We start from the raw sequence: 27,966 nt of genomic DNA, 5'->3' as shown, positions 1-27,966 counted from the left end.
AAAATGGAGATATGGAACTACCTTTCTCAAGTTCCCCTCCCACTGAGCAGATAATTCCAAGAAAACTGAGGCCAGCTGTGGTTTCAATGAAGTCAAGAAAGAAGAGAGTAAGAAGATTAAGTATTATGACTGAGCCATTTAAAATTTTCAATTGAATTTATTATAAGAATGATTTTGAGGACAGTGATTACTTCATTCTCTTTAAGATTCCCTTAAAAGAGACCATTTGGGTAATTTCTTTTAGAACCTGGTACCCACAAAGATGAGTTTCTCTTAGGCCAGTTACCAGGACGGTGAGTCTAACGTATGCATAATTTTAATCACGTATAGGATAGTGAATCTGTATTTACTAATAATTCCCAATAATAAAAAGTACTGATTTACACATGGATAAATTCCTTCATATCAGCTAGTAATATTATTATTATTCTCAAATGGGGAATATTGCAATGATTTAAATTCAAATCCAATATTATTCCTTCAAGTCCTTAATAATAGTAAGTAATCCAGAATTACATGTCAAAATTAAGCATCAAAGTTGGCTGGGCTAGGACTATTCTAACATCTTCTCCCTTTTTATAGAAACACCTTGGCGCTCAGACTGAATTTTATTAATTCTCTCACTGTTTGTGAAACCATCTATATTTCATGAGAGTTGATTAAGAAGTTAAAGAAAAGGAAATCACATTCAGGATATCCCTTAGTCTAGGAAAGAATGATCAGCCAACTGCTGCAATCTAATTTTGTTATAGATCTATCTACATTCCTGTGTTAGGCTGAAACTTTCTGGAGTTATGTACCCCAGAAAAGCCATGTTCTTTTCATCTTAATCCAATTATTGGGGCAGACCTATTGTTTGTGTGGGGCCTTTTGATTAGGTTATTTCCATGAAGATGCAACCCGCCCAACTGTGGGTGGGACCTTTTGATTAGATGTAGATGTGAACCCTGCTCATTCATAGTAGGTCTTAATTAGTTTACTGGAATCCTTAAAAGAGTTCATCAGAGAGAGAAAGAGCAGAGAGCCCAGAGAGAGCAGAGGCCTAGACAGAGACTAGGCGTTTGGAGCTGCAGAAGGAAAGCATCCCTCAACGCCCACCGCCACCCCCACCCCCGTCCCAGAAGGACACACAGGAGCTGAGAGAGCTATTTTACAACCAACCCAGGAGGGCCAGCAGACATCACCGAGTACCTTCCCATGTGTCAAAGGAATCCAGATGCTGCCTTTCCTCCAAGAAGGTATCCTCTTGGTACTTTAATTTGGACATTTTTATGGCCTTAGAACTGTAAACCTGTAACTTAGTAAAATCCTCTTCATAAAAGCCAATCCATTTCTGATATATTGCATTCTGGCGGTTCTAGGAAACCAAAACAATCCCAAAGCTAAAGTGGATATACCAAAGGAATAACATTTCTGTACCTCTGGCAGACCAGAAGAGTGACTTAGCTAAGAATTCATTAATGTGGGGGTGCAAGGGTAGTTCATAGTTCAGTGGTAGAATTCTCGCCCCCCATGCAAAAGACCCAGGTTCAACTGCTGGCCTGGGCACTTTTCAAAAAAAAAAATCAACAAATGTTGCTACAATAATGGGATAGTCACATGAAAAGAGAATGAAATGTGACCCCCCACCACCACATAGCATACAAAAAAAAAGAATAAGTATAGGGATAAAATTGTAGTGCTACTCTCATATTGTCATGGCAATCAATAAAACTGTTTACTATGTATATATATAATATTATAATATTTTTATGTTTTTGTAAAGACAGAAATCTCTGTCAGAAAGATGGGAGCTATTTTAAGGAAAAAAAAGAAAAGCATAAATTGTAGTATTTGTGTATATATAGGAGGGGAACATTAAGTAAAGATCGTATGGGATGCAGCCTAAAATCAAATTTTAAATTACAAAGGAGACTCATTTCAAACAGTTCCTATGTTCCTCTGAAATACTGCAGCACCAAAAATCAACTCAACGACTAATTTTATAAATTAAAATTAAGTAAAGCCCTTAAAAATGAAATAATCTCAAATTTATCTTTTACAGAAATCCAGATTCTTGTATATTGGGCTTGTAATGGATCTAAATTCATTATTTCTTTTATAGCAAGTGAACACTGACCATGATGCTATTTCCACATCCCTTCCAGATCTTACTATAATCTATGGTTCTGCAGTTATTAATTAATGGACAGTTCAAGAGGTTATGTTTTTAATGATGCTAAGGCCTCTTTCACTATAAAATTTCACATGAAACTAACAATACCATTAAACTGCATTGTAACAAGATTTGGATTCATATTTCTTAATTTTATATAATGGTTAAAACTGAAAATTACATAATTTTAGAGATAGAGAGGGCCTTAGAGATCTCTGTAGATCCCCCTCTTTGTTTAAAAATCGTCATCACCACCAACAAAGAGATAAAATGACAACTGTCTCAGAAATGACAGAGCCTACAGAAATGACAAAAGCCTCAGAGCTGACAGAAACTTCACAGCAGACACAGATGTGGATAGGTGGAAACAGATGTTTGGTGATACTTGAAGCCCAGCAGACATGGCCCTGAGATGTTAAGCAAGCCAGAACCTAGAGAGAGCCAAGCCAAGGGAAGCCAAGATATGAAAGCCAGTCCCAGAGAAGCAAAGTAAGGAATGCCGATAAAAAGAAAGGCTGAAAACATGGAGCCAGGAGCAAGGGACCAGCATGCCTTCCCATCTGACAGAGGTGTTCCAGATGCATCAACCTTTCTTGAATTAAATTCTCTACATCATAGTCTGGTAGTTTGCAAACTAACACATGATGGAAGCAAGAAGGTAGTGGTTTAAATACTTACAATGTTAAGAAAAGAGCCAATCAATCAAGAACTGTATATCCAGAAAAACTTTCTTTCAAAAATGAGGGCGAGATGAAGACATTCCCAGATGAACAAAAGCTGAAAGAGTTAATTACCACTAGACCTGCAGGGAGTCCTTCAGAAGGAAAGGAAAATACACTAGACAGTGGTTCAAAATGGCATAAGGAAATAAAGACCTTGGGTAAAGGTAGCTATTATAGTAATTATAAATACCAGTACTACTGTATTGCCTTTTTTGGCATGTAACCCATATTTTACTTCCTACAGGTGCTAAAATACAATTTATAAAAAGGAATGATAAATCTATGGTTTTGGCATACAAAGTTCAATGATATAAGTAATAAGTTCAAAAAAGACAGAGGGACTGATAGGTGTAAGAAACGTGTATGTGTATGCTATTGAAATCAAACTGTATCAAACCAAATATGATTTGTAAATATTTATGATGTTAATGTGGTAATCACAAGAAAATATACAAAAATATACTTGAATATAAATGGAAAAAAAAGACAACTGTCTTACAAAAAAAATATTTCATTAACTTTTTTTTTTAACTTTTACTTCCTGTCCTCAAATCCCATGTTTTAAACACATTTGGGTTGTGCCTAGAAATAAGAATTGTCAAATTAAGTATTTCTTTTACTGATATTTTAAATAATTTTAGAAAGATATCTACTGGAGCTTAATGTTCCATGAAATAATTAGAAAACAAAAACTGGATATTATGTTCTTCAGTAAAGGAAGCAATAACTCAAGTTACAACTGAACTGTTTTAACACTGCGAGACATCAAGCCTCAAGTCAGCCTGAATCAATTCCAACAAACCAGCTTCCTAAACTGTGGACTCGATATTCTCCATCTCTACTGATTCCTAAAGAGGAAAAGGATGATAATGTGCCAAAAGATTCAAGTCAGAAATGTAAAATAAGATTTAGTTCACATTTATCTGATGACTTTGTAAGTCTTTGAAAAACAGCATTTTAAACACAGACTTCCTAGTTCAGTAAACAGATCTCCAAGAACTTTCAATCTAATTATGATGTGATTCAAAATGTTGATTTCAATGTTATTATTACTTGATGTCATTCAAATGTCTTCTAGCTGGCTTTAATTCATTTACCTTAGAGAAACAAAAAAGAATGGTTGTTAATTTGCACCCAAGTGCCTCAGAGTCACCAACAAAATTCCTGTGGAATTTTTAAACCTGTTTTTAGTTTTATTCTGTAACAAGAAACATAACAGACTCAATAACTTGTTTTGTAAGGGCTCTAAACCTTACAAAATTCTAAAACGGCTGAAAAACTCAAAATTCTTAACATTACGGGCAATATTAATTTTTTTTTTACCACGGATAAAGATTTATTATCCAGAATATACAAAGAGATACTACAACTCAACAACAAAAAGACAAACAACCCAATTAAAAAATTGACAAAGGACATGGATAGACAAGTTTTTTGTTGTTGTTGTTTAAATAATAGGAATTTATTATTCTTCAAGGTTTCAAAGGCTAGAAGACTTGTTCCTTCCTAGAGTCAGTAGCACTGCAGCTAGCTAGCAGTATTTGGATTTTTTTACTTTTCTTTTTTTTTTTTTAATTTTTTATTAATTAAAAAAAAATTACAAGAAAGAAACACAAACATTCCCAACAGATGCTCATTCCGCTCTACACATACACTCAGCAATTCACAATATCATCACATAGTTGCATATTCATCATCATGGGCAATACTAATTTTAACAGTATTGTTTTATCTCCCCCTAACAACCATCTAGATGCTATTTTAATGACAAGGAAAGGAAATGAAGGTTGAAAAAAAAAATCGGCTCATGAAGGGAACAAAACCAACAGTACTGTGAGCAAGATTTTAGAACACAAAAAAGAAGATTCACGATACAGCTCTATACTTGTTTGGTCTTACAGTACTTCATAATTATGACCCTGCTGATGACAGAAAGATGGAAAAGCTGATTAAATTCATTAATATACTCTTTAATCTTAATACCTTATCCTAGAAGTAAGATGCACCCATGTCTATCATACCAGATCATCCTTCCAATTGTCAAAGATGGGGAATCTGGGACAATAGATACCCTTTACGAATTATAACTTAGTAAGCATTTAAAACCATTAATTAAGAACAACATTAAGAAAATTAGTATTCATACTGTCAAAAGAGAATCTATAATTTTACGTAGAAATGTGGAAGTTTTTTGTTTGTTTATTAACTAGGATTATGTACAGAATCATATTATGCAAAAAAAAATTTTTAAGTTAAAAGACAGGGTATAACATCCCAAAATATTATTTCCAATATCTATAAATCAGCTATACCATATGTATATAATATATATAAATTTTACAAAGTGAACGTATGTCATAAAAAATTGTGACTTATAATCTCTGGATTCAGCTAACATCTGTTCTAATACATTTCTGAATTGTGTTTTAATTTTTGATTGCAATACTATACTAATAACCTTGTAATTTTATTCAGCACTCTTTTTTTTTTTTTTGGCATGGGCAGGCACCAGGAATCAAACCCTGGTCTCCAGCATGGCAGGCAGGAACTCTGCCACTGAGCCACCATCACACTGCCCTCAGCACTCATTTTTAAAGATTCAAAACAAAAACAGCTCTTTTTAAAAAGGCAAAATAATAAAATCAAACAGGGCATACCTGATTCATGTCTACTGCTTACCCAACACTAAAGGCATTGCAAGGGCTGTGATTAATAATTTAAAATAGCCACAACTACGTTTACTTCAGTGCACAGGCATCCAGATGGGTACTGATAAAAAAAATTACTATATTTAAAAAAATGACAACTGGAAAGAACCTATAACAGATGGCTAATATATAAGTTTCTAGCAATTTTAAATTGTTTAAGACTCTCTCCCAAAATATGGCTTTGTTCACATGTGCCAGTGAGAATTACATACGCGACTAGGGTTAAATTTCAAAACTCTGAGCTGTCGAAGATTCCACATACTTCATCTGAGTATCGCCTTGACATTTAAGTATGAAAAGGGGTTTCTCTCAGCTTAGAAAATGTTCTTAAAATTACTTATTCTCTCATTCTCCAATATACATTCCTAAATCTCTTAAAAATATGAAGTATACTACTTTGGAGAAAAATAAAGAGGAAATAGCACTTACATCAAGTACAGCTGAAAAATGTTCTATTCTATACCAATTTTCAGGAACATCAAATTCTCATTCATTCCATAACAGCAAAGCTACTCGGAATACAAACAAACTGATTTTCAGCAAAGTTCCTTCAAATAAAAAATGTACACATACATGCAGAACATTACATGAAGATAAAAATAGAACAAAGGCTCAAAGAAGTTCTACATTGTTCTTAAATTTCCATTTACTCTAATTCTTGAGTATAAAGGAGAACAGTAATAGTTGCAAACAGAATCATTACACTCCATGAGTATGATAATGAAGCCATACCAAATCTAGTCATTCAGAGATAAATTTACATCTATTCTTGCTTAGGCTGCACAGAATAGATTAAAATTATTTTTCTAAAATTTCATTTTCTGTAGGTTATCACAGAGCAAACCTACCTATTATGTTACAAAATTAATGTCTATTCAGTGGCTCAGAAATCAGTATCTAACTTAGTATCACCCTACTGCTATATTTTCTCCAACAAAGAACAAAAATGTCAATGAGGAACTTCAGAGCAAACAACCAAAACCAAGTCATAAATGATGTTGCTACCAGACTGTTATGTAAGCTTTCAGTTATTTGAGTCTGAAACAGAGGCTCAAAATAACTTACAAAAAAAATCACTTATAATTATTCTTACCTTGAAAAAAAAAAACAAAAAACACAATTCTTTCAAAAACTATCTAGTCTGGGGTGGTGCACCTGTAGCTCAGTGGCATAATTCTCACCTGCTGTACTGGAGACCAAGGTTCGATTCCCAGAGCATGCCTATGCCAAAACAAAACAAAAACTATCTGGTCTGGAAAAAGGGTTTCACTACAAAGTCATGCTGACTTTGGTTCCCATTTTTTATTAGTGCTTTTACTTCTCTTTACTATTCTCAAAAGCCACTGCTCTCAACTTTTCCCAGTCCTCATGCCCTAAATGCATCAGGTTTTCCCACTCTGTAATGATCCTCCTTCACATCACCCAGTCTGAACTCCAGCACTCATCTTCCTAGACAGGCAAATACAAATTGAGAATCCCTGACTTAATTCCCAGCACTCCATATCAAACTAATAGCCAAAATACTATCACCATTTCTACCTCCCTTGTTTTTCTTGCTTCCCTCCCTTTACTTCACTCAAGGTACAATCTATTTCAAGCCCCTGGCCCTAGCCTGAGCCATTTCAATGATTTTCTGTTTGGTATCCCTGACACTGGTCTTTCTGTTTATAGTATCAAATTACTTCTGGTGGGTTGGTCAATCTCTCATCTGCCTAAGCACGAGGTCGAACCTAACTTGTCATGTGGCTTAAAGCTTTCCATGATTAGGCCCCAAACTACCTGCATTTGCAATCATGACTTCACAGCTAAATATAATACATATGCCACATGCACACTACCTCCTCTAGGCACATAATCCTTTTGGAATACCTTTACCACATATGTATCTTTTAAAAGTCCTGCTAAATATTATTACCTCACACTGCACAAAACCAGAAATAATTTCCCCTTCTTTGAAACTGCTATTGCACTTTACCACCAATTGTTTAATTCTCTCTTACCCCAGAAAAAGGAAACTTTTCTTCAAATGAAATCTTACCCTGAAGCCCAACAGGCAACCCAGCCAAAGCTAAGGTGCTCTGGTTTAATCGGAGGTACTCCCACGATAAGTACCTCAAAGTAACTGAAGAAGAGTAGAATGAAAACATTGATGCACACCTCTCCTAACTCATATCATTTACTATGTTCAAAGACAGGTATCTATCTAAGGAGCAAATTTACCTCAGCACAGCATCTAGTTATGACCTTACTTAAGTTACTTGATTTTGCTAAGCCCAAGCATAAAACCTACCACACAGGGTGCTGTGAGGACTAAATGAATCTGTGTCTAAAGCACTTAGTACGGATAAATGGTGGCTGATACTCTCTCAGAGCCAGACTTATAGGAAGCACTCAACAAATACATATGGAATGATTAAATTGTTTATTATGAGCTAATCACTGTAAGGGAACTTGAGGGATGAGAGGGGGAGACAGGAGAGAAACATAATCCAGAACAAGGACAAACCATTTGTACCAAACAATACCTGTACGAAAGAACACACAAAGTGGAAAAAAGATATTTGGTGGACTTCCGGGAAGATGGCTGACTAGAGCAGCTTGAGATTAGCTCTGCTCCATGGAAAAGTTAGAGAAGAGACAAGAAGGTGACTGAGGCAGCAATTCGGGAGTGCGGCTGAGACTGAGTGAGTCTTCTACACGTGGCAGCCCTGGTTGCAGAGGCCAAGGAATTGAGAGGCACAAAGCTGGAGCCTGGTGTGGAAGTGTGAAGCAGCGGAGCCCATGGGGCTGCATGGACAGGTACACAAGACTAGGAAGTAAGCCAGGTCACGTGCTTGGGTACACTAACCTCACCTGCACAGTCCCGTGATAGGCAACTCACCCCACACCCCATGCACCTGAACCCCCTCACCGGCTCCCATTCCCCACACTCCAGGCGCCCCCATCCCACCAGCCCCCAGTGCACGTACCTGCCCCCCACCCCTACCCCAAGTGTATCCCAACCCACCTCCACCTCTCCTGCACCCCTCCCGAGCACTACCTCCCCCACCCTGTTTCCTGCAGGCACTAACCTCCATACCTAGGCTACCTCTGCAACTCCCCCCTTGTCCCCCTCACCCCCATCATAGTGTCGTACAGCCTCACCCCGCCCTCCCTGAGCTCAGTGCATTCGTCTATGGCACTCCCAAGACCACACATGCGCACGGGCCCCCAATCACGTCATTCAGCTATGGGAACTGCACGTTACAGCAGTCCTAAAACCATGCATGTGCACAGCCCTCAGCCTTACTTCCCAGCTCTGAGAAAGTGCCGACCTGCACAGGTGGATCACATCTGCCCCCAATCCACAAAGGTATAATGCCAACCTGCTGCCATGGCTCTATGCATGCGCACGAAGTGCCCCAGACCTTAGACCAGCGCTGGTGTACCCACACAGCTACATTCCCCCCTGGCCACTGGGCACCCATGTTCACAAGCAGCAGTGTAGCATCCCTAACCTGTGCCCATACCTACCCTGAAACAAATAACTGTACTGAGTGCTCCACCCCATACCTGCTCCCTGCTGTACAACCATCCTGCAAACACAAGGCCTTACACTACTGAAAGAAATCAACTCCTAAAGTAAATCGATCAAGATATCTACATGCGACAAAGACAGCAGAAGATCATTAAGCATATTACAATGCAGAGAGATATGGGCCTGCCTAATGACCAAATTAAAACACCAGAGAAGACACAGACGGTGGAACAACTAAACAAAGATATTCATACAACTCTACTCAATAAAATGGCGGGATAGCAATTGACATAAAGGAGATGAGAAGACAGTAGAAGAGCATAAAGAGGAATTTGAAAGGATAAAAAGAATAGTGGAAATCACAGAGATAAGACTCTGTTGACCAAATAAAAAACACACTAGAGGCACACAACACCAGATTTGAAGAAACAGAAGAAAGAATAAGTGATATAGAGGACAGGATAATTGACTTCAAAGACTGAAAACAGCAAATGGCAAAAAAGATGGAAAAAATGGAATGGGAACTCAGGGAAATGACAGATAAAGCGCAAAAATATATGAATAACTGGTGTCCCAGAAGAAGAGAAGGGTAAAGGGCTAAGAAGAGTAGCTGAAGATATAATAGGGGAAAACTTCCCAACCCTCATAAAGGACATAAATATAAAAGTCAAAGAAACACAAAGAACTCCAAACAGAATAAATCCATATAGGCTTTCCCCAAGGCACATACTAAGCAGTCTGTCAAATCCTGAAGAGAAGCAGAAAATCCTGAAAGCAGCAAGAGAAAAAAGAAACTACATACAAGGGAAATCAAGTAAGACTGAGTTCAGAATACTCATCTAGCACCCTGGAGGTGAGAAGGTGGTGGTATGATATATTCAAGACCCTGAAAGAGAAAGACTTCTAGGCAAGAATTCTGTACCCAGCCAAATTATTCTTAAAAACTGAGGGAGAGATTAAAAGCTTTCACAAAGAAGTCCTGAAAGAATTTGTCAACAACAGACTGGCCCTACAAGAAATACTAAAAGGAGTACTGCCAGCTGAAAAAAAAAAAAAGACAGGAGAGGGAGGTCTGGAGGAAAGCACAGAATTGACGAGTACCACTAAGGGTAATTTAAAGAGTACAAAGAGAAAGAGGGAAAAGCATATATGGATCTGACAAATAAAATGACTTCAAATGTAAAGACATCATAAGAGACAAAGAAGGGCACTATTTACTAATTAAAGGGTCAATTCACCAAGAAGATATAAGAATCATAAATGTTTATGCTCCCAATCAAGGAACTCCAAAGTACATGAGACAGACATTGGGAAAACTGAAGGGAGCAACAGATGTTTCAACAATAATAGTAGAAGACTTCAATATATCACTCTCCTCTATAGACAAAACAACTACACAGAAGATCAACAAGAAAATCGAGAAGTTAAATAACTTGATAAATGAATTAGACCTAACAGACATACAAAGGCCATTGCACCCCAAAGCACAAGGTTATACATTCTTCTCTAGTGTTCATGGAACATTCTCCAGGATAGATTATATGCTGGGGCACTAAACTGATCTTTATAAATTTAAAAATACTGAAATTATTCAAAGCACCTTCTCGATCACAATGGGATGAAGTTGGACCTCCAATATTCACAAATATATGGAGATTAAATAACACATTCTTCAACAACCAGTAGGTCAAAGAAGAAATTGCTAGAGAAATCAGCAGCTATCTGGAGATGAATGAAAATGAGAATACAACTTATCAGAACTTATGGGATGTGGCAAAGGCTGTGCTGAGAGGGAAATTTATTGCCTTAAATGCCCATATTAAAAAACAAGAGCAAAACTCGAGGACTTAACAGCAAACCTGGAAGAACTTGAGAAAGAACAGCAAACTAAACCCAAAGCAAATAGGAGAAGAGAAATAACAAAGATTAAAGAAGAGATAAATGAATGGGAGAACAAAAGAACAACAGAAAGAATCAATAAAACCAAAAGTTGGTTTTTTGAGAAAACAAATAAAATTAATGGGCCACTAGCAAGACTGACAAAAGAAAAAGAGAGAGAGGATGCAAATAAATAAAATCAGAAATGAGAAGGGTGTGTTACCACAGACCCTGAAGAAATAAAAGAAATTATAGGAGGATACTATGAACAACTATATGCCAACAAACTAGACAACTTAGATGAAATGGACAAATTCCTGCAGATATGCAAACAAGCTACACTGACTCAGGAAGAAACAGAAGATCTCAACAAACCTATCCCAAGTACACAGATTCAGTCATCAAAAATCTTCCAACAAAGAAAGGCCCAGGGCCAAATGGCTTCACAGGGGAATTTCATCAAACATTTCAGAAAGAACTAACACCAATCCTGCTCTAATTTTTCAAAAAAATTGAGGAAAAAGGAATTCTACCTAACTCATCTTATGAAGCTAATATTTTAATACCAAATCGGGTAAAGATGATATAGGGGAAAACCACAGGCCAATCTCCCTAATGAACACAGACAGAAAACTTCTCAATAAAATATTAGCAAATCAAATCCAACAACACATTAAAAGAATATACACTATGACTGTATCAGTTAGGATTCTCTAGAGAAACAGAATCAATAGGAAATATCTGTAAATATAAATTTATAAAAGTGTCTCACGTAACTGTGGGGACGTATAGTGTCCAAAATCCGTAGGGCAGGCTGTGAAGCTGATGACTCCAATCATGGAGTCATCCAATCGTGGAGGGTCTGGACGAACTCCACAGGAGAGGCTTGCTGGCCAAAGCAGGAAGAGAGCCTGTCTCTTCTGAATCCTCCTTAAAAGGCTTCCAGTGATTAGATTAAGCACCAGTCATTACAGAAGACATTCCCCTGGCTGATTACAAATGGAATCAGCTGTGGATGAAGCCAAAATGATCATGATTTAATTCTATGAAATGTCCTCATAGCAAAAACAGGCCAACCAGAAAAACAAGTACCACCACCTGGCCAAGATGACACATGAACCTAACAATGACAGTCCCCCCTTGTCAACTTGATAGTTATACTCATCACCTTAAACCATACCTAATTTCTAAATAGCAAACAGCAAAACACACATTTTTTCCTCACCTAACAATACTCAATTGTCCTGCATATAACAGGTTACACATTAAATCTCCCCAGAATAGGGTGCAGAATAGGGTAATACTCATTCTTAAACTTGTTATCTTACACTTAAATAGTATAACATGGACAAAACAGCATTACAGTCCTTGGTTCTGTAACTGATCACATGGTTGTAATTCATATTTACCACTACCTTCTTCCACTACTGTGGTAGTTAGATTCAGCTGTCAACTTGGCCAGGTAAAGACGCAGTTATGTTGCTGTGGACATGAGCCGATGCCATGTGAAACTCATCTGTTCCTGATTACATCTGCAGTCAGCTAGGAGGCCTGCCTGCTGAATTAATTGATGTTTGAGTTAACTGGCTGTGCTTAAATGAGATTAACGTAGCACAGCCCAGACAGCTTAGCATACCTCATGTCAGCACGCGGCTCAGCCCAGGTCTTTGGAGATGCAGAACAACAGAAAAGAATCACCTCTGGGAAAGTTGTTGGAACCCAGAGGCCTGGAGAGAAGGCCAGCAGAGATCACCTTGTGCTTTCCCACGTAAGAAAGAACCTCAGTTGAAAGTTAGCTGCCTTTCCTCTGAAGAACTAATAAAATAAATCCCCTTTTATTAAAAGCCAACCCGTCTTTGGTGTGTTGCATTCCAGCAGTTACCAAACTAGAACAACTACCCATTCTGTGTTCCCTTTACCCTTAGCAAGCACGTCAGCTGGCTGTGGTTCTTTGCCTGGTGGGGTGACCCAAACCTTTATTCCTGAAGCTTCAGAACCATTGGTAGTCCTGCCTGGATTGGGTTGTTGCAGTTTTCCATTGATTTTAATCACAGGGCATGACAGTACTAAAAGACGCCCTACAGGGTATCCTATATTCCAGGAAAACTCTTCTTTACCCCCACTGTGTAGTTGCAGTCCTATTTTCCCCTGACAGTCAGGGTCAATCATCCCAGCCAGTAAAGTAATCCCCTTCTTGGCTTGTTGATCCAGGGGCATGAGTAGCCCAAAGTGACCAGTGGCAGTCTTAGATTCCAGTTCAATGGAATTGTTGTTTCTCCTGGTGGAAGCACTCCCCCTTTTGGAACTAAAACCTGTAGATCAGCAGAGCTCAGGGTTGCAGGGACAGGACACAAAAACTTTTCTAGTGGATTCCTAGGGGAAATAGTGAGTGGTGCCACTTCCTTTTCCACCCCTTGGTTTCTGGACCCACGGTTCCTGGACTCATGGAAAAACAGCACCATACAGTGGACGATGATTCAGAGCATACACAGTCTCCTGAAGAACATTACCCCAGCCCTTCAAGGTACTGCTGCCTAGTTGGCACTGTAATTGAGATTTCAAAAGCCCATTCCACCGTTCAATCCAGCTGCTTTTGGATGATAGGGAACATGGTAAGACCAGAGAATTCCATGAGCATGTGCTCATTCCTGCACTTCACTGCTGTGAAGTGTGTTCCCTGATCAGAAGCAATGCTGTGTAGAATACTACGACGATGGTAAGGCATTCTGTAAGCCCACAGATGGTAGTTTTGGCAGAAGCGTTGGTGCAGGGAAAGCAAACCTATATATATCCAGAGTATGTGTCTATTCCAGTTAGAACAAATCACTGTCCCTTCCATGAAAGGAGTGGTCCAATGTAATCAACCTGCCACCATGTAGCCACTGGTCACCTTGGGAAATGGTGCCATATTGGGGGCTGAGTGTGGGTCTCTGCTGCTGGCAGACTGGGCACTCAGAAGTGACTGTAGCCAGGTCAGCCTTGGTGAGTGGAAGTCATGTTCCTGAGCTCATGCATAACCTCCATTTCTGCCACCATGCCCTCTTTGTTCTTGAGCTCATTGGGCAATAACAGGAGTTGCTGGGGAAAGAGGCTGAGGTATCCACAGAACAGATCATCTTATCCACTTCATTATTAAAACTTTCCTCTGCTGAAGTCACCCTCTCATGAGCACTCACACGGGACACAAATATCTTCATGTTTTTTTAGCCCACTCAGAAAGATCTATCTACATACCTCTTCCCCAGACGTCTCTGTCACAAATTTTCCAATTATGCTCTTTCCAATTTCCTGACCATCCAGCCAAACCATTAGCAACAGCCCAAGAATCAGTATACAAACGTATCTCTGGCCAGTTCTCCTTCCAAGCAAAATGAACAACCAGGTGCACTGCTCGAAGTTCTGCCCACCGGGACGATTTCCCCTCACCACTGTCCTTCAAGGTTACCCCAGAAAGGGGCTGTATGCTGCAGCTGTCCACTTTTGGGTGGTACCTGCATATCGTGCCGAACCATCTGTAAACGAGGCCGGAGTTTTCTCAGTCAATTCACTGTAAAGAACTCCCCAAGAGGCCATAGCTCTGGTCTCGGAAAGAGAAGGTAATGTGGCAGGAGTGGAGACCATGGACATTTGGCCCATTTCCTCATGTAACTTACTTGTGCCTTCAGGACCTGCTCTGGCCCTATCTCGTATATACCATTTCCATTTTATGAAGGAGTGCTACTGCGCACGCCCAACTTAATGGTCGGTGGGTTAGACTACACCCAGCTCACGATATGCAACTCAGGTCTCATGGTAACTAGGTGACCCATGGTTAAGCGTTCAGTCTCTACTAAGGCCTAGTAGCAGGCCAAAACTGTTTGTCAAAAGAAGAGTAGTTATCTGCAGCAGATGGCTTTGCTCCAAAATCCTAAAGGTCTGCATTGTGATTCTCCTATAGGGGCCTGCCAGAAGCTCCAAACAGCATCCCCAGTTGCCACTGACACTTTCAGCTTCATTGGATCTGCTGGGTCATATGGTCCTAGTATCAGAGTATATTGTATAGCAGCCTGGGCCTGTTGCAGAGCCTCCTCTTGCTCAGGTCCCCACTCAAAATTAGCAGCTTTTCTGGTCACTCAATAAATGGGCCAGAGTGGCACACCCAAATGAGGAATATGTTGTCACCAAAATCCAAAGAGACCAACTAGGCATTGTACCTCTTTTCTGGTCATAGGAGGGGCTAGATGCAGCAACTCATTCTTTACCTTAGTAGGAATATCTTGATATGCCCCACATCACTGGACACCTAAATATTTCACTAATATGGAAGGCCATATCACTGTATTTTTGTTGGACTTATCTCCCATCCTCTGACACGCATATGCCTTACCAGTAAGTCTAGAATAGTTGCTACTTCTTGCTCACTAGGTCTAGTCAACATAATATCATCAATATAATGGACTAGTGTGATGTCTTATGGGAGGGAGAAATGATCAAGGTCCCTATGGACAAGATTATGACCTGGGGCTGGAGAATTTATATACCCCTGAGGTAGGACAGTGAAAGCATACTGCTGAACTTGCCAGCTGAAAGCATACTGTTTTTGGTGGTCCTTACTAACGGCTATTGAAAAAAAAGTGTTTGCCAGATCAACAACTGCATACCAGGTGCAAGGGGATGTAATGATTTGCTCAAGCAATGATACATCTGGAACAGCACCTGCAACTGGAGTTACCACCTGGTTGAGTTTACAATAATCCACTGTCATCCTCAAGGCCCATCTCCTATTTGGCCTGTGTTTTCTGCACAGGCCAAATAGGAGAGCTGAATGGGGATGTGGTAGGAATCATAACCCCTGCATCCTTCAAGTCCTTAAGAGTGGCAGCAATCTCTGCAATCCCTCCAGGAATCCAGTATTGCTTCTGATTTACTATCTTGCTTGGTAAGGGCAGTTCTAGTGGCTTCCTAGTCTTTCCCACCATAATAACCCTCACTCCACAAGTTAGAGAGCCAATGTCTATGCCAAATATGGGGAAATAACAAGAGAATGGGTCCGGAGGCCCACTGGGCCCACTGTGAGATGGACCTGAGCTAAAACTCCATCCACCTGACCTCCATAAGCCCCCACTCTCATTGGTGGACCAGAGTGATGTTTTGGGTCCGCTGGAATTAATGTCACTTCTGAACCAGTATCTAATAATCCCCAAAATATCTGATCATTTCCTTCTCCCCAACGTACAGTTACCCTGGTAAAAGGCCGTCGGTCTCCTTGGGGAAGGCTTGGAGGAAGATTAACAGTATAAATCTGTGGCAATGTAACAGGGTTCTCTGTTACACTGAATAATGGCCTCTCCTTCATTCAGGGGGCTCTGGTTCTGTACACTGTCTCAAGTCTGGAAACTGATTAAGGGGCTGAGACTCTGTGTTTTTGCAGTTCAAGTTAGACTTCTGCTCACTTGACTTAGAACTCTTTTGTTTATACAGCTCAAACAAGAATTTAGCAGACTGCCCATCTATAGTACTTGTAAGTACCCCATGATTTACTAGCCAATGGCACAAATCTCTGCGAGTCAGATTATTCTGACTCCTGCTTTGAGTTTGCTGGCTATTATAATAGCCACGTCCACCCTGTCTTTGGTGATTAAGTGCTGCCACCTGGCTTCTGTCAACTCGGGATCCCATTATCCCCATTATATTTAAGGATTCCAGCTCAGTGACAGCAGTTCCTACGGTAACAGCTGACTTACAGAGAAGTGCAACTACAGAGCTCTTCGGGGATAATGGCACCAGTCTCACAAATTTATTTCTCACTGTTCTGGTAAAAGGTGCATCCTCTGGACATTCCTGGGGTGTAAGAGCAGACTTTGCATGACAAATCCACTCTAATATTCCAATCTTTCTAAGCCTCTGGATCCCCTCATGTACATTACACCAGGGCTGATTACAAATGGAATCAGCTGTGGATGAAGCCAAAGTGATCATAATTTAATTCTATGAAATGTCCTCATAGCAACATACAGGCCAACCCTTGCCCAGCCAGACAAACAAGTACCACCACCTGGCCAAATTGACACATGAACCTGACCAAGTGGAGTTTCTACCAGAAATGCAAGGATGGTTCAACACAAGAAAATCAATTAATGTAATACAGCACATTAACAAAATTAAAAGAGAAAAAAAATCACACAATCATCTTGATTGATGTTGAAAAAGTATTTGACAAAATTCAGCATCCTTTTCTGATAAAAACATTCCAAAAGATAGGAATCAAAGGTAACTACCTCAATATAATAAAGGGAATATATGAAAAACTGATAGCCAGCATCGTAATGGAAAGACAGTGAAAACTTTTTCTCTAAGATCAGGTACAAGACATGGATGCCCACTGTCAGCACTATTATTCAACACTGTGCTAGAAGTTCTAGCTAATCAGGCAGGACAAAGAAAAGGCATCCAAATTGGAAAGGAAGAAGTGAAACTGTCATTATTTCCAGATGATATGATACTATACTTGGAAGATCCTGAGAAATCTACAGCAAAGTTACTTGAGCTAATCAACAAATTCTGCAAGGCAGTGGGATATAAAACTAATGTGCAAAAATCAGCAACATTTCTATACACATGCAATGAGTTAGATGAAGAGTCAGTTAAAAAAAACTTCCATTCAAAATAGCAACTAAAAGAATCAAATACTTAGGAATGAACTTAACTACGGACGTAAAGGACTTGTACACAGAAAGCTACGTAACACTGCTAAAAGAAATCAAAGGAGATCTAAACAGGGGGAAAGACATTCCCTGCTCATGGACAGGAAGGTTAAGTATAGTTAAGATGTCAATTATCCCCAAATTGACCTACAGATTCAACAAAGTACCAATCAAAATTCCAACAACCTACTTTGAAGATTTGGAAAAGCTAACTACCAAATTCATCTGGAAGAGAAAGAGATCCTGAATAGTTAAAAGCATCCTAAAAAGAAGAAGGAAGTGGGAGGATTAACACTCTCTGACTTTAAGACCTATTATAAAGCCACAGTGGTCAAAACAGCATCGTACTGGCACAAAGACAAGAAGCATCAACCAGTGGGATCGAATTAAGAGTGCAGAAATAGACAACCAAATCTGTAGTCAACTGATTTTTGACAAGGCCCCCAAATCCTTTGAACTGGGACAAAATAGTCTTTTCCATAATTGGGCATGGAAGAACTGGATATCAATAGCCAAGAGAACTCCTACCTTACACCCTACACAAAAATTAATTCAAAGTGCATCAAAAACCTAAATATAAGAACAAGCACTATAAAGCTTCTAGAATAAAATGTAGGGAAACATCTTCAAGACCTAGTAATAGGAGGTAGCTTCTTAAACTTTACACCCAAAGCAGCAAGCAACAAAAGAAAAAATAGATAAATGGGAACTCCTCAAAGTCAAATGCTTCTTCACCTCAAAAGACTTTGTCTAAAAGCTGAAGAGGCAGCCAATTCATGGGAGAAAATATTTGGAAATCACATACCAGACAAAGTTTTGATTTCCTGCACATACAAAAAAAATCATACAACTCAACAATGAAAGAACAATCCAATTATAAAATGGCCTAAAGTTATGAATAGGCATTTTCCTGAAGAGCAAATACAGATGGCTCAAAAGCACATGAAGAGATGCTCATTTTCACTAGCTATAAGGGAAATGCAAATCAAGACTACAATGAGATAACACCAAGAATGGCTGCTATTAAACAATCAGGAAACTATAAATGTTGGAGGGGATGTGGAGAAACTGGGACACTTATATACTGCTGGTGGAAATGTACCATGGTGTAGCCACTATGGAAGACTGTTTGGTGGTTCCTTAGGAAACTAAAAGTTGCCCTATGACCCAGCAAAAAACTACTTGGTATATCCCAGAAGAGCTGAAAGCAATGACACCACAAACATTTGCACACCGATGTTCATAGCAGCATTATTCACAATCGTCAAAAGATGGAAACAAACCAAATGCCCATCAACAGATGAGTGGATCAACAAAATGTGGTATATACATACGATGGAATATTATGAAGCAGTAAGACAAAATGATATCCTGACACACATGACAGGATGGATGAGTCTTGCAGACACAATGCTGAGCAAAATTAGCTAGACACAAAAGGACAGATACTGTATGATTCCACTTTTATAATCAGCATAAAGGTACAATCAGAGACTTAAAATACAGAAATCAGGGGACTTAGAGATACATAGAAGTTAGAGATGGGTGAACTGTTAGCTAATGAGGTTGAACTCCAATGTAAGGGAATAAATAGGAGCAAAGGTGATTCTCTAGTAGGTCTAGAAGTAATATTACCATATTAAAGATGAACAAGATTGAAAGGGGTTGTATAGACCTACATGCCCCACGGACTCACACTAAAAATATGAATGAGTTCTTGTAAGAATTACTTCAAAGATATGATTCTTATATAAAGAGTGTTTAAGTCCAGGGTACAGGGAGAAAACTGCTATTGCATGCTATGAGCTATGTTCAAAAGGAAACCACCAGCACTACCACAGCAACAGCAGAGGTAAATAATGGAGTGAGGGACAAGAGTTAAGAGAAGGTTTAGATTTCCTATTTGTGAAGTTGTGTTTATTGTTTTTTTGTCTCTTGGAAACAATAAAATTATCTAAAATTGAGAATGTTGATGGACTGTGGACTTTGGGCCTTCTACATGATGCCCAATGAATGCAAGTCACTAAAGGATGCACTGATGGAGAAGTAGAACAGCGAACAATGGTGTATACTTATGAGTGAAGGCTGTGCTGCTACGAAAAGGAACAATGCCATGAGGCATGCAACAATGTGAATAAACATATGGGACATTTGGTGAGACAAAATAAGCCAAAAACAAAAAACAACAGTGGTATGGTCACCTTTAGAAAGCACTTATAAGAAAACAGAAGCCTAGATTGTAAGCTTTTAGAGCAGATACATTAAGTCTGGAGGGGTGATTATTATTTCTGGATTTTGAGAGGCAGTTTTATATATATAACCTGATATTTAGAGATAAGAATGCAGCCAAACAGGATGGGGTTAAAGTAATTCAGAAACAGGGTAAGGAAGACAGTGTCTGTATTTTAGAACCACACATATTCTTTGAGACCAATGGAAGAAAGGTTTATTTGATCTGGACCTGAAATTTTCGGTAATGCATAATCTAATTCAACCTATCTGTATAGCTCATTTGAACAACTAAAACACAGAGAGCACAGAATGACAAAGAGGTCCTTTAATCCTGTATAGATTATTGTAATGCCTATCTAGGCAACATCCTAGGGCATATTAACCAGATAATCAAAAAGTATTGGCAAAGTTCCCTGAAAGAGGGGAGAAAGACTATGAAAGACTATGGAACTATTAAACCTTACCATCCGGGAATCCCCTAATACTGTCAAACTTTAGGGACACCCAAATCAATAAGCCATGCCCTCGATCATGAGGCTTACTCTTGTGAAGCTTATGTTGGTTACACAGAAGCTTAGACTACCTACAGGCATGCCTAAGAGTTACTTCTGGAGGACCTCAGCTGTTGCTCAGATGTGGCCTCAGTCTCTCTAAGCCCAACTCTGCAAGTGAAATCATTGCCCTCCTCCCTATGTGGGACACGACATCCAGAGGTGAAAGTCTCCCTGGTGACATGGGAGAGGACTTCCAGGGATGAATCCAGACCTGGCACCATGGGATCAACAATTACATCCTTACCAAATGGGGGAAAAGAAGTGTACTTAATAAAGTATTGGTGGCAGAGAGTGTTCAAATAGACTCAAGAGGCTACTCTGGAGGTTGCTCTTATGCAAGCTTCAGGTGGACCTTGCTACCCATAACCTGTCAACCTCCAACCAGGACCACTCCAGCCAATCCTAAAGAACCCCTAGGGCAATTTATAAGATTCCATAAGGGTTCCAGGCACTAGAGTAACTTTCCAGAAACCTACAACCTCCAGATGAGTCCCTGGTCCAGATAAGTTCTGAAACCTAGTTCACCCTCTCCAGAACATCAGATAATTCCATCTCCCTATCCCATATTAGTGACAGACCCTTTCAGTATCAAAAATCTGGAACCGCCATAGCCCAAACAACCCCAATGAGAGGTATGGAAAGATCAAAGGTGATGGTGGAATTATACATAGAAGATAGGACTTAACAAATGATTATGAATGCTAAGTCATTAAATTGTTATCTCTTTTAGTCCAGTATTTTAGAGCAGCTAGAAGTAAAAATCTAAAATTGTGAAATTATAACCCACGTCAAAGTCTGAAATATGTTCTACAACTAATTGTGGTTAGTTGGAAATTTATATTTAAATTTATAGCATTCTGTATATACATTGTTATTGTTCACAAAAAAAGAAGGAAAAAAAGTCGATTGTGATGATAAAAAAGTACTTAAGCCCTCTAGCCTCCTAATTTCTGGAGCAGCTAGAAGGAAAAATATGAGAGGATCATATGGTAGCCCATGACAAACTCTGGGATCTATCCTGTAACCACTTTTTGAAGAGTGTTTTGAAAACTATTGCTTTTTTATTAAAAAAAAAAAAAATGGTAAATTTTAAATATTTCCAAAAAAGAGCACATTGTTTTTGAAACTCTAGTTTTTCTCCCCCTCAATGTTTTCACAGTTCATCACCACATTTCATCTTTCAATAAGTAATTTTTAGCAACCACCAAGTAGTAACATTAAACACTATTTAAATCATTCCATAGACTCAATGAAATAGCCAATCAAATAATTTTTCAAAGCGGTTTTTACTGTTTAATATCTTTGGTCACACCTCTCATCCTAAATTGGGATTTTTTTTTTTTTATTCTGATAAATTTCTTTGTATTTCTTTTTTTATAGGTATGCATCTTTACACAATGTATGCTATTGTTATATGAATAACCACACTATACTTTTTAAAGTTCTTTTGGACAAACATTCAATTGTAACATTTTATATTTTTAATTTAGAAGTTTTTAATATTATAAAGTAAATTAAATATTAAATAACTTGCAAACTTGATAAGCTAAAATTACCCAATAAAAGAATTTCAAAGACCCTCCCCACAAAAACTTATTACAAAGAGAAAAAGCCTAAGTTCACACTAGAGAAACCTGATGGACACTACCTTAATAAAGTGAATACCATCAATAAATAAATGAGAACCATGTTTCTACAGTGAGGATGCAATGAGAAAAAAACAGGATCACAAACGTGTTATTTCTGTGAAGATTCAGAGCTTGAACTTCTATTCATGTGGAAATACGAGACCAATTCAAATTAAGAGACATGCTCTAAAATAACTGGCCTGTAATCTTCAAAACCGTCAAAATCATAAACGTCAAGGCATACTGAGGAACTGTTCAAGACTAAAGAGACACTGACAACTCAGGATTCTGAATCAACACATTAAGAGAACTGGTAAATCCTGAAAAGGATCTAAGGATCAGAGGATAGTAATGTATCAGTGTTAGTTTCCTGATTCTGGTTTATTTTAACTACACCTTTGTAGGAAATATACATTAAAGTATTCAGGGGTGATGGGGCATCAGGTTGGCAACTTATCTCAAATGGTTAAAAAAAAAGTTGTTTGTACTATACTCTCAAACCATTCTGTGAGTTTGCTCAGGGAATAAAAAAATAAATTTAAAAAAGAAATAAAAAGGAATCTGCCAACTTCTGCTTTAGGAGTCTACTGAATAAATAAGCACAAAAACATAAATACAAAGATGTAAGAATATTCACTGCAGCATGTTCTATAATAGTAAAAACTAAATGACACATAAAAACACGCAAACAAAAAAAAAGCTAAGAACCTAGACATCTATCAGTAAATGACTACTAGTTAAATGATATAACATGTATACAATAGACTATAAAAAGTATTAGGTAAATCTTTATATTAATAGGGAAAAGTATGTAAGCTATATTAAGTGATAAAAAGCAAGGAGGATAACGGAAAAATGGTACTTTATGTGTGCATTTAATGGCTATTTACAAACAAACACAACAGATAAATTCTGGAAGACACTAAAAACTCCATTTTAACAGGGTTAATGTTGTATGAGAAATTTGGAGGGGGAAAGGTGAGGAAGAACGGTGCTTTTATTTTCAAATTTATACCCTTTCATAGGTTCAAAATTTTTACCATATACAGTCCAGCCAAGCCTGAAGAACACCTAGGGTGTTATATAAAATTTTACAAAGGTTCCATGCACTAGGGTAACTTTCCAGAAACCTACAACCTCCAGATGGGTCCCTGAACCAGGTAAGTCCTGAAATGCAGAGGGCCCAATCTTTCCAGAACATCAACTAGTTTCATCCCCCTATCCCATATTAATGACAGCCACTTTCAACATGAAAAAGTTAGAATGGGCATAGCCCAAATAACCCTAAAGAGTGTGAGAAAGATCAAAGGTAATGGTCGAGTTAAACAGAGAAGGTAAGGCTTAACAAATGAGTATGATTGCTGATTCATTATACTGATACTTCTTTTAATCTCCAGTATGTTGGAGCAGTCAGAAGTAAAAAAACTAAAATTGTGGAAGGGTAACCCATACCAAACTCTGAAATTTGTTCTACAACTAATTGTTGCAATGTGCTTTTTTTTTTTTCTTTTATGTATATGTTATTTTCCACAAAAAAAAGAACAAAAATTTCTTCTAGCCTCCAGTGTTCTGGAGCAGCTAGAAGGAAAAGTCTGAAATAGTGAACGGTAAACCATAACAAACTCTGAAATCTGTTCTGCATCTACTTGAAGTGTACTTTGAAAATCATTGCTTTTCCTTTCTTTTGTTTGTATATATGTTATATTTAACAATAAAAATGTTTAAAATTTTTTACCATATGCAGTTACTGGTATAACTCTTATATATTATACTATAAAAATATTTTAAAGACAAGATTAATTAACATGAACTAACAAGCTAATAGCTTATGAATGGTGGATCTGAACCTAAGCCTGATTCTAAATTAATCATGCTTATTCATACTTGGATTCAAAAACTTTCTTTACTTACTTGTTGCATATGATTATTAAGAATGGAAACTGAACAGGCATTCTGGCATTCATTATATAGAATTTTTTTTCTTAAAAATTTTTAGTAACATGAATTTGTCATCTTTTACTATCATGTAACTAATTTCGATGTTTGAAGGTATTGTTTTTGCGTCCACTATACTACACTTTACAACTGCAAATATCAAAACTCCTTTTGGCTCTAGGTAAACTGACAGTCAATGTTTGTGACCTCTACCTTCTTCATTTAAGATTCTAAGGAACCATTCTGTTGATTGTTTAGTCCAGTTGGTATCCAACATGTAAATATTTTTCAATGGCAATTTTCATAGTACAATTTTTCCTTGTGTGGGACCGGTCTATGCATAGCAGGACATTTAAAATCCTTAACCTCTATTCACTAAATGCTGGTAGTTACTTCACACTCCCACCCACAGAGTAAACGGACACCCAAATAAATTCTCCGAGTTAAAAACCAGTATAAGATAACATACTTCTTTGTGAGGGAAAAGGGAGAGTGCCTCTGTTATTACAGAATGCTGAACAGCATTAGGGAGCCATCAGCTTTTTGTCTTTCTCAACAGACACAGTCTCATCAATAACCACAGGAGTTATCCAATGTGGGTAGGGAGATGGGTAATAATCCTGCTCCTGATTTCTTCAAACTACCCAGCAGTTTCATTGGCTATAAAAAAATAAAAAATAAAAATTATAGAATACCTATTAGCATTCTCTTGCAAATACCATTACTTCTGAAGGCAAATTCAATTACATTTTAAATATTCTTAAGATTTTTCCATAACGCAACAAGAACAACTTCCAGTTCCTTTATAAAATAAAAGTTCTCGTTCCCTAAAAGGACTAAATTAACATCCCACCAAAGAAGTTCTTATCTAGGATGAGATGGAGGGACAACACTGCCAAAAGGCAGACAATTCGCTGGTCAAATTAGGGACACACAATTTCAGTAATAACCAGTAATGGCTTTCATGTGGCAGGCTCTATTCTGCAAACTCCCTTAGACAGGAACAGCGTCCATTCTGTGTAGGACCTGAAACTCATCAGGGCCTTTAAAAGTAAGATTTCCTAAAGGTCAGTAGTATTAAGATGGTTAGAGGCATGCTTAACAACGGTAATTTCATTTTTTATCTGCTAGTAAGTTTGTTAATGGCAAATTTACCAGAAAGACAATCACACACACACACACAAATACCCAAAGGGAAAGCACTTGAAAGTAATTAATAATTGAACCAAAAACTCAAAACTGAAAGACTCAAAATAAGCCAATGTTTTAAAAAGCAGCCCCTCTCAATTTTAATTCCCAAATCTCTTGGGAATCTTAGTCAAGTCGAGACTGATTCAATAGGTCTAAAGTGAGGGCAAGATGCTGCATTCTAACAGGCTCCCAGGTAGTATCAAGGCTGCTGGTCCATGGATCATATTTTCAGTAACAAGGACAACTCAACATGATTAGGCCAAAAATATAAGAAATACACAGTCTCAAAGATAAATTATTCCTTAGTAACACTTTTCCAAGTTGCCTGTTATTTATCAGAGCAGTTTATATTAGTTAGTAAATATTTAGTAATTTCACCCAGCCAGCTAACTTTGTTTCCAGCAAAATCTCACTAATTCAAATTAGCATGTTAGGAAAACCTATTCGAACTATAAACCAGAGAAGAAAACTACTTGAATAAAAGCCATTGTTGTTTCTCAAGAATGAATTAGGTACCACTTCAAACTTAAAAACAAATATTCTGTAAGGTAACCAATAAATGGTGAGTTACTTAATACTACAAACCAGTCTACCATGAGATGCCTTTGTCTTTTGAGAAAATATTTTAAGCATCTTTGCTTTTCCTCTTCATTTTAGATGGAGTCTTTTACTAAGTAACTAGCAACTAGCAAAAATTTGCTGCTCACCACATAAACTTAGAACACGAACAAACTACACAAAGTAAAAACAGATGAAATACAAGTTGCTGAAACAAATCAAATGTACATGAAGTTTGACTAAGAAGTGAATCCTGCCCTCAGTGAGTCACTTTTCTACTACATAGCTCAGTGTTTGGGGATTATCAATCAACTTGAAAAGAGAGTTAAAAAAAAACCTTGACTGGATAAATCAACCAACAAAAAAAATACAAAAACCAAACAACGCTCACGACATATAATGAACTCCAGAATTCAAAAGAAATGTGCTTTAGGTTAGTCTGAATTCCTCTAGCATTCATACTAATGTTCTCTTCCACTAAACAAAACAGAGCACAAGATAAATAAAATAAATGCTTCAGCTTATACCTTTAAGCACAATAGGAACATGATGGGGTACAATCTAGGACAATTTTAGTGAAGCATTAACTGCTTAATAAAACAGATGTGTATACCATTAATCACTCTTCTTTCTACCAACCACCTTCAGAAAAGCTACCTAAAGCTACCTAATAGTTAATTTCAGTTCCATCATTTCTAGCCAGTTGAATAAAACTGGCAAGTTTCTCAACCATTCCAAGCTTCTGTTTCTTTAGCTGAAAAGTTGTAATACCAGTACCCAAGTGCCTGTCAACATAGTAACCACTCAATAAGTATTACTATTTATGATTATAAATGATAGTTATGTGGTATTAACTTCACTGAGAAAACTAAAGGTCCTCCTGGCAACCATGGAAGTAAACTTAAAGTTAGTTCGAAACTAAGTGACCAAAAATGATGAACAAGCGTAAGGCAATACGTGAATTAAACAACACGGTCCTACGTAACAGGCTTCACTTTGCAACATCTTAGCATAACCAGGAAACAATTTAATTTTGGAAAGAAACGAAAGCTTCTTTAGCAACGAAAGCTGCTAAAACAAGGGAAAATAAAACAGACATGAACGTGGTGGAAGATAATCTAGTTTAAGTGTAAAAGAGCCATGTCGGACAGTGCTGGGAGCCCGGGGTCGCCATGCCTCCTCCCAAAGGAGAAGCCGTTTGACCTCGCCCGTGACTCCCACGGTGACAGCCGGGAGCCGAAGGCAGGGACGCGGAGGGTCGGGCGTCCAGGGCCTTACGAGAGCGCTGCGGAGAGCCAGACTTCTCGCCGGGGCCCCAGAGTCGGGCCCGAGCGGACACGCCGCTTCCACTCGGAGGCCTGAGTCACTGTCCGCGGGCACAGAGGCCGAAGGGCTCGGCCAGTTACCTTCGGCAGGGAACTCCTCGAACTCGTCGTCCTCCTCTAGGAGACCCAAGTCTACCGGCTGTTTTTTCTCTGACATCACGACTCTCCGCACCCAAAGCGAGGCCAGAAAGGAGAAAGGAAGCCTCACTCTTCCTTACAGCAATCTTCGCACAGCGACCGTCTCCGAGGCCGGCGCTACCATAGAGACGCCAGGGCAGAGCTACGGAACAGAGCGGTGAATGCTGGGATACTGAGGTCCGCCCAGCGCTTCCTGAGGGTTTAGCGGTCGTTCAGAGTTAGTGGGTTATTTGCGTCTTCACCATTTTAAGTGGACACTTTTAATTGTCGAATTTGTGTTCACTGTAGGTTTCCCTGACTGGGAAAGATACATAATATGCAGAAAAATTAAACACTTTTACTTGGTTTACAGTTGAGACAGGAAATCTAAAGAGGTAGACTGCATAAAGATCTAGTTTACTTATATTCATAAAAGGCCCACCAAGTGCCAATCCCTTAACATTCCTTTCCTCCAGTCCTTAAACCAGTTACTAGGCATGAGATTAAGTATCTCCACATCACCGAAAATTCAGGTTCAGGAAAGAACAGCAAAAGTCACTCAGGTAGTGTTAGAGAATGTATATATGCATATATATTTGCCTGCCTTCCATACTTGTCCATTATGCTTTTTCCTCTGTCTGGGAATTACTGTGTGGTGAATAACATGTTAACAAGAGTTTCTCTCTCCTTTTAGATAGATCGATCGATAGATAGATAGAGAGAAACTCTTAACAGAATATTATAAAATAATACTGTTAAAATG

The 27,966-nt window shown here is 38.4% G+C and overlaps 1 protein-coding gene across 1 annotated transcript in view; it reads right to left on the bottom strand.

Annotated features, from left to right (window-relative positions):
- The window catches only part of SEM1 (SEM1 26S proteasome subunit), a 37,038-nt gene extending 9,666 nt beyond the window's left edge, over positions 1–27,372 (bottom strand). Inside the window, exon 1 of the mRNA XM_077123253.1 lies at positions 27,168–27,372. Coding sequence (XP_076979368.1) covers positions 27,168–27,243 — 76 coding nt within the window. The 5' untranslated portion in view covers positions 27,244–27,372. The remainder of the gene's footprint in view (positions 1–27,167) is intronic.
- Positions 27,373–27,966: the final 594 nt, after the last annotated feature.

Source organism: Tamandua tetradactyla, chromosome 1, assembly GCF_023851605.1.
Source record: "Tamandua tetradactyla isolate mTamTet1 chromosome 1, mTamTet1.pri, whole genome shotgun sequence".
Taxonomy (NCBI): Eukaryota; Metazoa; Chordata; class Mammalia; order Pilosa; family Myrmecophagidae; genus Tamandua; species Tamandua tetradactyla.
This window is presented reverse-complemented; position numbering and strand designations above follow the sequence as displayed.